We start from the raw sequence: 13,624 nt of genomic DNA on the forward strand, positions 1-13,624 counted from the left end.
TCAGAAATCTGCCTGTCTCTGCCTCCCAAGTGCTGGGATTAAAGGCGTGCGCCACCACCGCCCGGCTTCTACATGATTTCTCTGACCTTTCCATATACTCCATGGCATACAAGTACCTGTGTACAGACACATACACACACACACACACACACACACACACACACACACACAGACCACTAAAATATAATTTTTGATTTTTAACCTGTTTTAAAATCCATGTTAAAGGCTAGAGAGAGATCTGCAGTAAGAGCATTTATTCTGACAGAGGACTGAGGTTCAAACTCAAGCACCTTCATGACGGCTCACAACCCCCTACAACTCCAGGTTCATAGGCTCTGACCTTAGGCAAGCACTTGGTACACATAATAGAGAAATCTAATTAAGCATCCAACAGCCTAAAGGCCTCTGCTTCCCACTGGGTCCGTGACACGGGCAGTCAGGACCTAGCCCCACCCAGAGGGCTATGCAGATGCTTCTGTCCTGAAATTCTTGATGATTTCGTCTTTGAATTCATGAATTTTTTTTAGATTAATTCCTATTTAAAGAATGAAGTGTGTGCTGAAAACTTGGTGCCATCATTCCCCTGATGGTCTGGTCTGTCAGAAACAGGCCCTCACATCTTCCCACAGAGCTCCTGGCACCAAAGGCTCCTGGAGTGGCCATTTCCGTTTTCCCTTTAGCTCATGACTACAGTTGCCCTGAGTATCATGGAACTTCATGGGCAGAGAAATGCAAACTCTGAGAATGGCAGAGTAATGTCATTACTTACGAGAGCAAGATAAAATCTGATTTTTAAGCGTTGACTCCTATTTCTAAAATTCAAACTTATTTGTGGCTCTGTAAAGCTCCTGCCACAAGGACAGCTTGCTCTATGTCTTTGTCAGTTCTGCTTGGTGGGAAGAGGTGGTGCAGGGGAGGGAAATCATTGTTCAGACCCAAGTGACCCTCTCTTCCTTCTTCTGGATTAGTTGAAAATAGTAGAATATTAATTTCTGAAATGACTCATGGTGGTGGATAGATTTCCTCTCAAAGTTATTCCTTATGTAAATTTAACATTTGAAACAAATCTTAGATGCATACTGTTTTTAAACAATGGCCCAAAGAGCTCTGGGAGCTCTTGCCTGTGCCATTTCCAGATTTCCATGGCTCGGTTCCTACTAGAGTGTAAGCAAGGGACCTTAGACAAGCTTCTGCAGGCCTGCTCTTCTGTTCTGCTGTTGTTTGCTTGCTGATGTTTTGTTTGGTTGGTTTTCTTTTTGTTTTTTAAAGCAATAGCTCACACTGATCTGGCATTCACCATGAAGCTGTGGCTGGCCATAGACCCACAGTGGTTCTCTTGCCTTGGTTGGGATTTCAGACATGAGCCACCAAGCTTAACTTTTTGTTTCCTAAGGAGAAAGAAAAGTCTTTTCCATTCTGAAGGGATGCTTTTAGCAGAAGGTTCCCTCAATTATTGTCTCATGTTGTTGTGTAAGGTGAGAGGCGATGAGTGCCACGTCCTGGTATTCTCTAGAACTGCCATAATGACACCAGAGTGGCAACTTACTTTTTAGTTCAGTTCACTCAGATGTAATACTTACTTCTTCCATCATATTGGTTGAATTGTCAATGATCAGTAGCCAGTCCTGGCTTTCCAGAGCCTACTATGCATGTCTCGTCCCAGCTAAGTCACCAGTCATGGCCTATCAGCCATAGCGGCAAAGGAGTTTCACCATTAAAATTAGATACAAAGTTGACCTGAGAGAGATGGAGGATTTTTTTAAACATCTACTGGCACCCCACTGTCATTACGTGTAGAATGTATAGAATGTCTGTGATCACAAGACATAGGAGAGTGTAGCTATAGAAGATTGAGCTAGTGTCTGGGTTACATCTATCCATATATAAGAAAGAAAAAATATGTTCCAGGCAAACTTAGTGTTCTTATGTGAATGGGGTGCAACAACTGTGGTGTTCTCTTTCTGTGTCTCCAAAAACCAGTCTGGCACCTGAAGGTTCCAGAGCCCAGCCAAGCCCTCTCCCTCTGTTTGTGGAAACTTGAGTTACTTTTGGCAGCTGGATTCAGTCACAGAGGTTTAAATATTTCCTAGGGTGCCCAAGTAGTTAATATGATACCATTTTAGGAAAAAAATAAATAAAAGTCTGTATTGACTTAAAAAAAATCTGAAGGCCTATATATGTCATGGGATAAAAGCACACTGGTTTATTAGAAGAAACTTCACAACAGCAAGAGCTCTGTGGCTTCCTAGAAACAGTCGTCTATATACTAACATAACATTTATCTTACAGATAGCTGACTTAATCGCAGATGCTACAAAAGACCTGAGGCTGGAAGTGACCTCTCTCCAAGAAAAACTCCATGAATCACATGCACGATACACAGAAGAGTCTGACTCAAAGAAAAAAGAAATTGAAGACCTGAAAAATCTGGTTGCAGAGTTCGAGTGTCGTTTGAAGGAGGAAACTGGCCGTGATGATTCAGTTTCCGAAGAGTTGAAGAAGGAAATGAAACAGAAGTCAGATGAACTGGAAAGAGTAAGGCTGGCCCAGACACAGCTGCTGCAGCAGTTCAGCCAGTCACAGGAAGAGGTAGGAAGCAGATAACCCCCAGTGAGGAGCATGGCCAGTTAAAAAGCAGACAGACAAACAGACACACAAATGTGTCTAGACACACAAATGTGACAGGCAGTTGAAAGTCAAGGAGAGTCACAGCCTGGCTCCCAGGCATCCCTTAGCTTCTGTGGGACAGTTCTCTCTTTTTTTTTAATATCATTTATTCTGTGAGAATCTCATATATACATATCATGTATCTCTTTTAGTCATATTCATACACATCCCTTCCCTTCTTTCAACTTGTGAATCCCCCTATGTCCTCTTCCTACCCTGATGTTCAGCGTTTTGTTTTGTTTTGTTTTGTTTAATAACAGACCCATATATCCATGAGTGTGCGGCCATCTACTGGGGCCTAGTCCATCTACCAGGGGCCACACCCAAAGGAAAAGCTGATTGTCTTTCCCCTAGCAGCCATCAGTTTTCAGCACTGCGTCTCAGCCGGGGGTGGGAGGCTTGTGGGTCCCTCCTGCTTCAAGCTGGACTCTGGCTGGCCTGATCCTGTGTGTCTCTGTGTCGGCAGCCTCGGCCTCTACAGAGTTCAGCAGTACAAGGAAGCCCAACCCTATTTCTTAGACTCTTTCTGCTCTCTCTTCCAAGTTCCATGAGCCCTGTGGGCATTGGTGTGATATTGATGTCCCATTTTTGGCTTCAATAGTAAATCTTTGCCAAAGAAAATGTCAGAGCACATGTTGCTTACATTTAAAAAAAATATGGACAACATAAAGATAATTTGAGTTTCATGTTTTATAGTTCTGTCAACCTGAATGATTTCGTCTCTGTCTTACGTATGCACAGTTATTTCAGTAGTGTTTTCTTGGGCTTAGTAGAATTATTTCTATTGAGAAATTTTTATCTGTGGCTTATTTCTGATGAATTGCTAAACATTTTAGAAATGGTATAACAATTAATTGTAATACTTGATCCCATAATGGCAATATAGCCATTATAAAGATGAATGGACAGTTTTGAATGTTAGTGAGAAATAAGATTTCTTTTGGCCTTATTAGCACATTAATAAAAAAGCAAATGGAAAGTGCTAGCAATAATATTGTTTATTAATAATAAACACTATTTTCTTGCTATACTTAAATTGCCAACCAAAACTGAGAGCTTATATCACCATAAAGATGAACTATGGGATGGATAAAGTACTAAATAAGAACAATGTCTAACTTTATATGCAGCCCTATTTACATGTCAGACGTGAAAAGCTAACTAACAAGCTTGGAGAGTTTCACAGGCTCACACAATGAGAGAGGCAAGACTCAAACTTGAATCTCAGGGGGACAAAGATTCCTATTCCAGGAACACTTTTTGATTCTAAATTCCAGGGCAACCTCAGGCTTAAGCCACAATATCTCCTAGTCAAGATCACATACTTTTACTCTAAAAGTGAACAAAACTAAAACAAATAACCACAAAACAGTAAATCCAGTCCAGCTTGGGCTGGGGGAGGAGGGGGCCCTGGAGGGGGCCCTGAAGGGGGCCCTGGAGGGGGCCCTGGAGGGCCAGCCAGTTATCTCATGAAGAATGCCAGCAGCTCAGCCCAGGCGGGAAAGGCATAGGAGCACAGAGGAAAGAGGAGCTGCTGACTCACTTCTACTGGGTCCATACTAACACTCCCATGAAAAACATCGGGCAAAAGGAGAGAAAGGCCAAGTCACTGGACCAGCAAATCTGAAGCCAAAAGAATGGCAATGTAAAAAAAAAATAGATAAGTAAGACGTGACCCATTCAGAGGACAGGTAGAAAAAGAACAAGGTCAAATTTTTTTAAAAATGCAAATTATTATCTATATAGGTGTTGAACACTATGCTAGATAAAATAGTGGTGTAATTATGAAAAAAATGATAACTAACTTCGGGAAGTGTTAAAGAAATGACCTACATAGAAATTTATCACATGAAAACCTTAGACTGAAGGGTAGAGACACCCTATATTACAAGCCTATAATTTATCACTACTTGATAAATTACCTCCAAAGACAGTGACTTCAAACAGTAAGAGTTCATAGTCTCATTTCTTTTTTGAAGGATTTATTTACTTATATTTGTGTGTGCATATGTGTCTGTGTGATTATGTCTATAGGTGCTGGTGCACACAACTGTGCTCATCAGCAGAGGTCAAAAAAGGGTGTCAGGTGTCCTTGTCTGTTGCTCTTATCCTGTTTTGAGACAGAATGTTTCCCTGAACCTGGGGCTGTCAAGGAAGTGTCCTCCGCTAAGCCAACAAGCCCCCACCATCCTCCTGTCTCTGACACCCACAGAGATGGAGTTACAAGTGTGTGAAAGACATGTAGCTTGTTGCATGGAGGATAGGGTACAAACTCAAGTCCTCATGATTGTACAGAAAGCATGCCAAGCCACTCAGACATTTCTCCAGCCCCTCCAGACATATCTCCTTTCTGTGGATAGGGAAGCTGTTAAAGTTTAGCTGGCTGTGGTTCAGTGTCTCTTATGAGGTTGGTGTGAGGGTGCCTAAGTGGTAATGGTCTCAGCTAGAGATGATGATAGGCTGGGCTTCTGGCTCACTAGTATGAGCAAAGTTATATTAACAGGTTAATAGTCTCATGGGCTATTAATAGAGGACATGTGGCTGTTGGCCATAGCATCCCTCAATTCTGTGCCACATGGGCATCTCCATAAAAGAACTCACAGTGTCTGCTGACTTTCCTCAGAACCAGTAGAGAAAGGGTGTCAAGAAAGAAGTCATAGTTTTTAGGTAACCTAGAAGTGGCAGCTCATGGCTTTCTCTGTATTCTACTTAGTACAAATAAGCCAATAAGTCCAACCCATATGCATGATAAGCAATTACCCAAGATGTGACTATCAGAAAAGTGGTCCTGGCCATCAAGCACTTCTATATGTGCTACTTTGGTTGTGATTTGTTATCTATTGCTATAATTGAACACCATGATCACAGCAATAAAAAAATAAACTTAGTTGACCTTACACTTTTAAAGGGCTAGCACATATGGTGGTGGAGCAAGGGCATGGGGATGGTATGGTAGAAGCCATCTGCAACCTTGCAACTTTCTACCTGTCTACTTTTTCCCCAGAAATAACAACTCTAAGACTTTTTATATAGCCTTAGCTCTGTTCCATGACTAACTCATATCTTAATTGCCAAGTCTTGCCATGTGGCTGGTTACCTGGTCCTCAGTTTCACATGACAGTCTTCTTCTGTGTCTGGGGAAATCTCCACTCTGACTCAATCCCAGAATCCTCCCTCCCCCTGCCGAATGTCCCACCTTCTAATCCTCCTCAGCTCATTGGCCAGTCTTTTATTGACAACCTTTGATTTATTCCATTCAGTACAAGAGATTATCTCTATAAGATGCATGTCTGGAGCAGCAGCTGAAGCCTCAGATCTTGATCCACAAGCAGGAGGTAGAGAGAGACATTGGGAATGACACAAGTCTTTAGAAACCTCAAAGCCTGCCCCAAGTGACTTATTTTCTCTGGGACCACACCACCTAATCCTTCCCAAACAATTCCACCAACGAGAAACCAAGTATTCAAACACAAGTCTATACTGTATCTTCTGACCACACCCTCTGGAGCTGATGTTTGATGTAACAGAACTAAAAAGGAAGGTTAGATTTCTTTACAGATCAGAGAGCTAAGGAGAGCTCATCTCACAAGGCTCCTAGTTGTGAAAGGTATTAAGATAGATTTCATTTTTAAAAATATAGACTTCTGGGTCTTAGAAGTCCATGGATCAGCAGCGAAAAGCCAAAGTTGTTCTTTCAGATGACATGGGTCAATTCACAGCACTCAGATGGCAGCTCACAACTGCCTGTAACTCTAGTTCCAGGGGATCTGATGCCTCTTTTAACATCCAAGGACTCCTACACACATGTATTGTACAGACATACACTAAAAACAAAATAAAAAATGAACTTCTAAAACATAAAAAGATATTAGGTTAGTGTGAAAGTAGTCATGGCTTATTACCAGAGGGGACAAACTATTGTTTGTAAAATAAAGCTAATGAAAGAATTCAGGACAGTCTCCTTTCATGGAAGGGACAAGTAGACTAGGTTTTCCATCAGAAGTTACCAAAATATGACCTCAAATTAAATAATGAGAACTGAAATGTAAATAAATATCTATGGCCATTTCTCTGGATACACATGCCAAAGTACAGAATATGCTTATAAAACAGGAAACGAGCCAATGAAAGTCATAGAGTTTATGAGCAGAAAGAATGTGAGCTGTAAATAAAGTCACATGAAATGCAAAGTTCTGTGTGTTTTTCATCATGTCCTTCGGACACTCTAAGTTCTTTGGATTCTGGAGAACTAAAAGCTGTAATTACTTGGAGAAAGAAATCCCATTAGAATAAAGATAAGTTAATGCCCTTCTAAGGAGGCAAACGAAGGTCAGGGAGTCCTGCACTCTCTCAAGAGGCCAGAGAGTGAGTGCAACTTGTTTTCAACTCTAGAAAAGGGTAAGGAGGAAAGTGGAGCCTCTGACAGGCAAACTGGACCTTCCTCGGTGTAGAGACTTGAGAAGTGACACAGTAACAAGGCAGGACAGTGAGAAGGTAAAGAAGTAACTCACAAGACAGGGATAGAAAACAAAAGTACCAGAAATGTGAATTTAAACAAGACTCCAGAAAGGTCTTATTGAGAAAAAGGCACACACACTAAAAAAGTGGAACATCAAAAACAAACAAAAAAAGAGAGAATAGAAAGTTGTTAGCAAGTAGCACATTGTCATTAATGCCAAATTAAAATGAGACATGCTTTTGGTCCCTCCCTCATGTAAATTCCACATGGATTCTTTTAAGACAGTATGGCCCCATTTAAGGGACCTTATGATGATCCTGGGATTTAGAGGAACAGTTTAAAGTAGATTCAAAGGAAAACAGAAAGCTCAATCTTTTTGTTGTTTGAAGACCATAGAAAAGAGAGTAAGAGGGGCAGGGGTTTCAAATTCTGCAGCTCTTATGGCCCATCTAATGGTAGTTTTAAAAAGTTTGAAAATAGAAAACAGTGTTCCTGGTTAAACATTGAGAATTCCATGGAGAATGAAATGACTGTGTTTGTCTCTATCTACTTCACTGAACTGCCTTGAAATAAAAAGTGAAACCTAGTACCCATTATTGATGAGGGGATCCCAAAGAAGAAACCTAATTACTTGGAATTACAGGGAGGCCCAGAAAAGGGAGACACAAAACACCTCTAAAGATGGGATCAAAGAGTAGAGCCCAAAATAGGACTGATTGAGAGTAAAAGGAGCAAATTGATTTTTAGGGACACACAGCCCCACAGTGTCACTACCCACCTGTCTAGAAAGGCACATGGCATGTTCTCTCGAGCAGAATGGGAAAGACATTGTGTGTGAAAATACATCAGAGCAAAGAATAGAACAAGAGCTGTAGGGAGCAAGTGGGAGATAGCCAGTCCTTGTCACAAACTCCTTTCCCATGGTCCAGACAACCAAGAACTTAGAAGAACCCAAGTGTGCTGGCCTCTGGGTATCTAAGACAGTGGCTATATCCATGTCCAGTCTACCAGCCCAGAAATGTGCTAACCAATAACCCTACACACACACACACACACACACACACACACACACACACACACACGTGTCATTTGGGAACTCATTCTTTAATCATAAACAGCCAAAGACCACGTAATATTTTAGAACTGTCTCTAATACAAAGGACAACAACCGGCAATAAATGAATACATAATTAGTCCAACCAGATTTAGACACCAAATGTGTTGACTTGCAGTGTTTTCCTTCTTAGAGCATTCAAATGTCAAAATTGGCTGAAGGATTGTCAGTCTGCATTTGCGTCAACACACCTGTTTTTATTGTTAGGTTGCTTTGCCTCAGTATGCTGTGTTTGCTTTTTCTTAAGAAACAATAAAAGAAAGTATAATTCAAAGCTATGTGCTGCAAACCCAGGAGACACTGTCTCCAGGCTGTTAGCACAGTGGTGTCCTGTGGGTACTCAGAAGAAGTGAGTGGGGGTTGTATGGAACCCTCTAAGATATTGAGATCATGGGTGATCTTAAACCTTTTGATATCTAGAACTGCTTCCAAATATGAAATCTGCTTCACAAAGCATTTATGTAGGAAAATTTGATAAAACTTGGTGATGATGGATTTATGTAAACCTGTAAGGTGAATTTTATGAATACATTGCATTTGCAAGCACAAATGGCTTATTTTCAAAAGGGATTTTCTTCATTTGGGAATATGTATTTACTTTAAATGCATATGTAATTGATAGAGAAAAGCAGCATGTTCCTCTCTGGTAATTCTACACAGGAGAATAAGAAACCCAAGTCTAGTCAGTAAGTTATCCAACAAGTGATTCTCAACCCTGAGACATGAAATTACAGCGTCAGTTTTTCTTTCAAAGAGTAAAGCTTTTAAGGAACATGCTTAGGCCTGGCTGGCTGACAGCAGGAACAGATGAGCTGAGAACCCAAGAATTTGGCCACGGAGCATACGCAGATGTGGGCTCAGCAAGGGCATCTCTACTTGTAAAGAAGGGAGGAGATGTCGGTAGGGACAGGGACACGTTGAGAAGAAATATGGAGACATTGCTTGTTACACTTAATTAATGGTGACAAGATATTAAAATTGTATTGTTGATTTAGAAGAGGAAATCCTAAATAATGTATGTTTTAGGTTCTTCTCCCTCATCTTGAAAAATTGGCTCTTAAAGATCATTATTCTAAGGGATTTTGTTATTTCTATGACTTTTATTCTGAGAAACTTACAATAGTTGGTTTTATTGTGTTTGCAAGCATGAGTATATAATTTTAATACTTCCTCCTGACATCTATCTTGTTTCCTAAAATTTAATTTAGTTTCTCATTCCTGGTTTACCAAAAAGCCATTTCCATTGTTGTTCTGCAGTGTTGGGCTGACTGGCTGGCTGGAGGCAGGGCACATCTTTCACTTACCTCTTACTCATCTGTCTAGTTTCCACACCTTGTCCACAGAATCTCCTTCACCTCAGTTGCCCCCCTTTCTCCCCTACCCACCTGGCTGGACAGCCACTTTCCTGAGTTCGATCTGGCTAGAGCTGGCAGAAACTTGCGTCCTCTATCATCTTGTGACTGGGCAGGAACGCATTAGTGTAAAACCTGAACAGGGCCATCTGTGCCTCTTCTTCAATGAAGACTTCTTTCCTGGCATCCCCCACCTCTGCCCCGCTATGCCAAATACAGCTGATTCGGGAACACTGCATCCAGGATTCTCACCTTCACAGTAATCAGGCCACTGCAAAGCTTTCTCTTGCTTCTTCTCTGTGTTTGCAACTAAAAATACTCAGTCATTTCTAAGGGTAAAAATGACAGCACTCATACCTTTCAAAATGTGGGGAATGGTGAGCTAATTTACATTTTAATCTTTTACCTACAGACTCAGTGGGAGTGCAATTAAGCAGTTAGTTATTTTCAGTCCAATTGAAGCAGCCTTTTGTCTGAGGCAGCTATAGACAGTGCCCAACACTAATGGTTGGGTCTTAGGACCAAGCAGAAAATCTCCCTTCCCTAAGTGAGCCATACTCACTCAGGGCTCAGGACAGAGCCTTGTCTATGAAAGCTTTGAGTCCCTGCTATACTCTGTTTCCCACCTTGCTCCTTACCCCAATCTGCAATGTCTTTCACAAAGTTGGCCTGGTGAACTTCTTTTCATGCCAATGTGACCGTGCCAGTGCCCTGCTTGAAATATCTTCCCATGATCCAGCTGGTCCTCTCAGAGCCAAGTAAAATCTCCAGCAATAACACACTGCCAAGGTTCTTATCTGCCTCGCTCACTTCCTCCTGCCTCAGTGCTGGTCTCTTCTGTGTCTATAAGCTGAGTCTTCGAGCAGCCTTGTTCCATTCCTGGATGTGTCTCTCTTGCTACCTCCTCTGCTTGGGAACCCCACTTTGCCTGCCATTTCATTTTGACTTCCAGGTCTGTTGCAATCCAGTAATAATTAATTGACCACACTATGGTAAAATGTAGCTCAAGGTCATTTTATCTCAGACACAAAGAGAACAGTGGCCTCGCTGGTCATTCTCATGGTGGCTGGTGATTTCCAACCTCATCAAGCATATTCTAGTTTACATATATTTTCATGTTACTCAGTAAAAATACATGTTAGAAGTCTGCCACGGCCAGATGTAATAACAGATGTATGCCTTTAGTGTCCGTTGTTTGGTAGGCAGAGGCAGAGGCAGAGAGGCAGAGGGTGATCTCTGTAAGTCTGAGGGCAGCGGGGTCTACAGAGTGAGTTTCAGGACAGCTAGAGCTGCTACATAGTGAGATTCTGTCTCAAAACCAAACCAAACCAACCAACCAACTGACCAGACAGACAGACAGACAGACAGACAGACAGACAAAAAAAAGTCTGCATACCCCAGCCCTCTTGCCTAATTTCTGAAAAGACTACAACCTCGGCCATGACTCTCCCCACACAGGATGGAATTTTCCACTAATGTGTCTGCTGTGTCATGTCCACATGTCGTCCTTGGTGTGCTGGCACACTCCATTCCTCAGATAGCAATCTAAACTTTCCAATGTTCTGTTTTCATATTTTACCCTATAATTGAAGAAATTATAATGCCTAAACTGTTTGTTGCACAAAACTACGATGTAGCATTTATTTAGAAGAAGACATGGTAAAGTCAGCAGAGAAAATGAGGGTATTAGGATATCTACCCAAGAAATCATTGTTTTGGCACAGGTGAAAGTCCCAAGTGTGGATCCTGTCTTCAGTTCTGAGGCCCCCCTGGTTTGGGAAATAATAGAGAATGAATGCTTTGTTCTGAAAGCTAATAGTCATGAAGGATGAGTCGCAGAGAGGCTGGCCTCATGCTGAGACAGTCAGCAGCCCTCTCCCGCCCCACTCACTGATCTTCCTCTCAGCTGGACTGTGGCCAGGAGGAATTGGAATGTGCAAGCTGAGAAGTCGCTGGCTGGAAAGCACAGCCTAGAGTCTGCTGGCTCCACAGTGCTCCAGCTGCACCTGCTGCTGCTGAGGATGCCTCTCTCTTTGCTCTACCTTTCCAGTCCCCTTACCACTTACCTGCCCGATGCCATTTTCTAAGGGACTTGCTTTGGGTGTGTTTTCTGTAGAGTATTACTTTCCTTTGTGGCTCAAATTCAAGTGCAGTGAGTTGATTAGATCTTATTTTTCTCTAATGAGTGCCCCTGCCATCCCCATCTTGACATTTCATATTATACACCTGTTACTCCTGCATATCTGTGTGTGTGTGTGTGTGTCTGTGTGTGTGAAAACCGACTCTTCAGAGTTTTCTTAAGCTGGGGTATTTTATACTAATTAATTGAAAACTTAAATTTGATTACTTCTGCACATTTTGCCAGCTTATTGCATGTATAAATAATGTGTATACATATAGACAAATAGAGATTTATATAGTACTCTACATATAAATAAATACCGTAAGTAAATAAAAAGTGAAGTAGGCTCCTTTTTAAAAGAAAGGTCAAATTAATAGAGTTTAGAATTCTTGGGAAAATCAGATGAAAATATCTTACCAGTTTTTATCTCCTTGATGTCCTTGACATGAAGTGTATGTATATGCCTGCAATATTAATGAAGTGCATGCCTCTTACAGGCACAGGGCTAGGAGTCAGCAGGCCTCTACCACTTCAGGGCCAAGTTGCTCACAACAAGTTATGTAGTGGGCCACAGCTTCTGTGTCTTTCTGTGGTGAATATGTCAGGAGCAGTGAACATACCGATTCTAACACAGCACCTTATCGATCAATCTTCCTCATTAGCGGCTTGATAAATACTTCCCCCACCCGACTTCCAACCAGTATTCAGGTGGAGTTGATAAGAACCAGGCCACAAATGCCACAAATGCCAGTGGTTTCCAATTCTTCTAAAAATTAAAAATAAGCAGAAGCAAATACTAGACCAATTGCTTAAATATATATATATATATATGCGCATGGGGGCCATGTGTGTATGCAGTGTAAATACAGGTGGAACCCCTGACGGTCATTCCACCTCACCTACAAAGGGCAAGGGCTGAACTAGACATTCTGTTAGCATCCTTTCCAGTCTCAAACTCTAGTTTTCATTTCTCTGTCTCATGGGTAGAATATTAAAAAGATAGAGAATACAGCCTCTGACCTGCAGCTCAGTTCTGATTTAAATTGTCAGTAACGCTCCACTTCCATAAACTGTTTAAAACCAGGGGTGCTTTTTCCTCATCTCTTTTCAGAACACTTTTCTCCAGGAAACAGTGCGCAGAGAGTGTGAAGAACGCTTTGAACTGACTGAGGCTTTGAGTCAAGCCAAAGAGCAGCTCGTGGAGCTCAGAAGGAACGGAGGAAACTTACCGGGTTCCCTCAGTAAGGGTGCCCTACCCTACCCTGCCTCGCCAGTCAATAATCACCGCGGGCTAAGCGGTGTGAGACAGAACTGTGGACGAGGAACCGCCAGCCTGCGTGGACTGCCAAAACCCACCGCTTCCCCAACCCCAGATAAGCTCAAGAAGGTCAGCAACTCCGGACTGCCTGCCCTGTCCCAGGCATATCCTCCCAGGGGCCGAGCAATTCCAGTGAACGAGGCCAGGCAGAGGTTGACAGCCATCCTTCGCAGGAGGCTGAGTCAGCAGTGATTGTCTGCTTCAGGAGGGTCCCACCCACGGTGCACACACCCTTTCACAGCAGGGCAGAGACTCACTGTAACCTGGTACCGGGAAACAAACCTATCTGTAGATATATTTAACAAGGAATGTACAAAACTAGGAACTGTGAAAAGTCACAGTTTTCAAAGGGCCTCGGAAATTGCAAGATAATGAAGTTGGTACTCCAGAAGTCTGATTTCTACGTTCATGTATGTATTTTATGCTCTTCGAGTCTGGCCCTGAGTCGAGACCACAGGGAAAAGCTGCTCAGCCCGGCGAGTGTTTCTCTTCCTCATTTCCTGTCTTTCATCCTCCCCACTTGCTTTCCTTCTTTTTCTACCCATAGCAACTGGATTATCACCACAAAATAGATTATATTGGTTTTATGGCA

General features: G+C 42.1%; 1 protein-coding gene across 15 annotated transcripts in view; it reads left to right on the forward strand.

The window, feature by feature from the left end:
* The window catches only part of Lekr1 (leucine, glutamate and lysine rich 1), a 180,902-nt gene extending 167,278 nt beyond the window's left edge, over positions 1–13,624 (forward strand). For all 15 annotated transcript variants that reach the window (XM_031374028.1, XM_031374020.1, XM_031374027.1 and 12 more), the window contains 2 exons: positions 2,290–2,589; positions 12,826–13,624. In XM_031374028.1, coding sequence (XP_031229888.1) covers positions 2,290–2,589; positions 12,826–13,224 — 699 coding nt within the window. In that variant the 3' untranslated portion in view covers positions 13,225–13,624. The remainder of the gene's footprint in view (positions 1–2,289; positions 2,590–12,825) is intronic.

The sequence above is a fragment of the Mastomys coucha genome, unplaced genomic scaffold, assembly GCF_008632895.1.
Source record: "Mastomys coucha isolate ucsf_1 unplaced genomic scaffold, UCSF_Mcou_1 pScaffold16, whole genome shotgun sequence".
Taxonomy (NCBI): domain Eukaryota; kingdom Metazoa; phylum Chordata; class Mammalia; order Rodentia; family Muridae; genus Mastomys; species Mastomys coucha.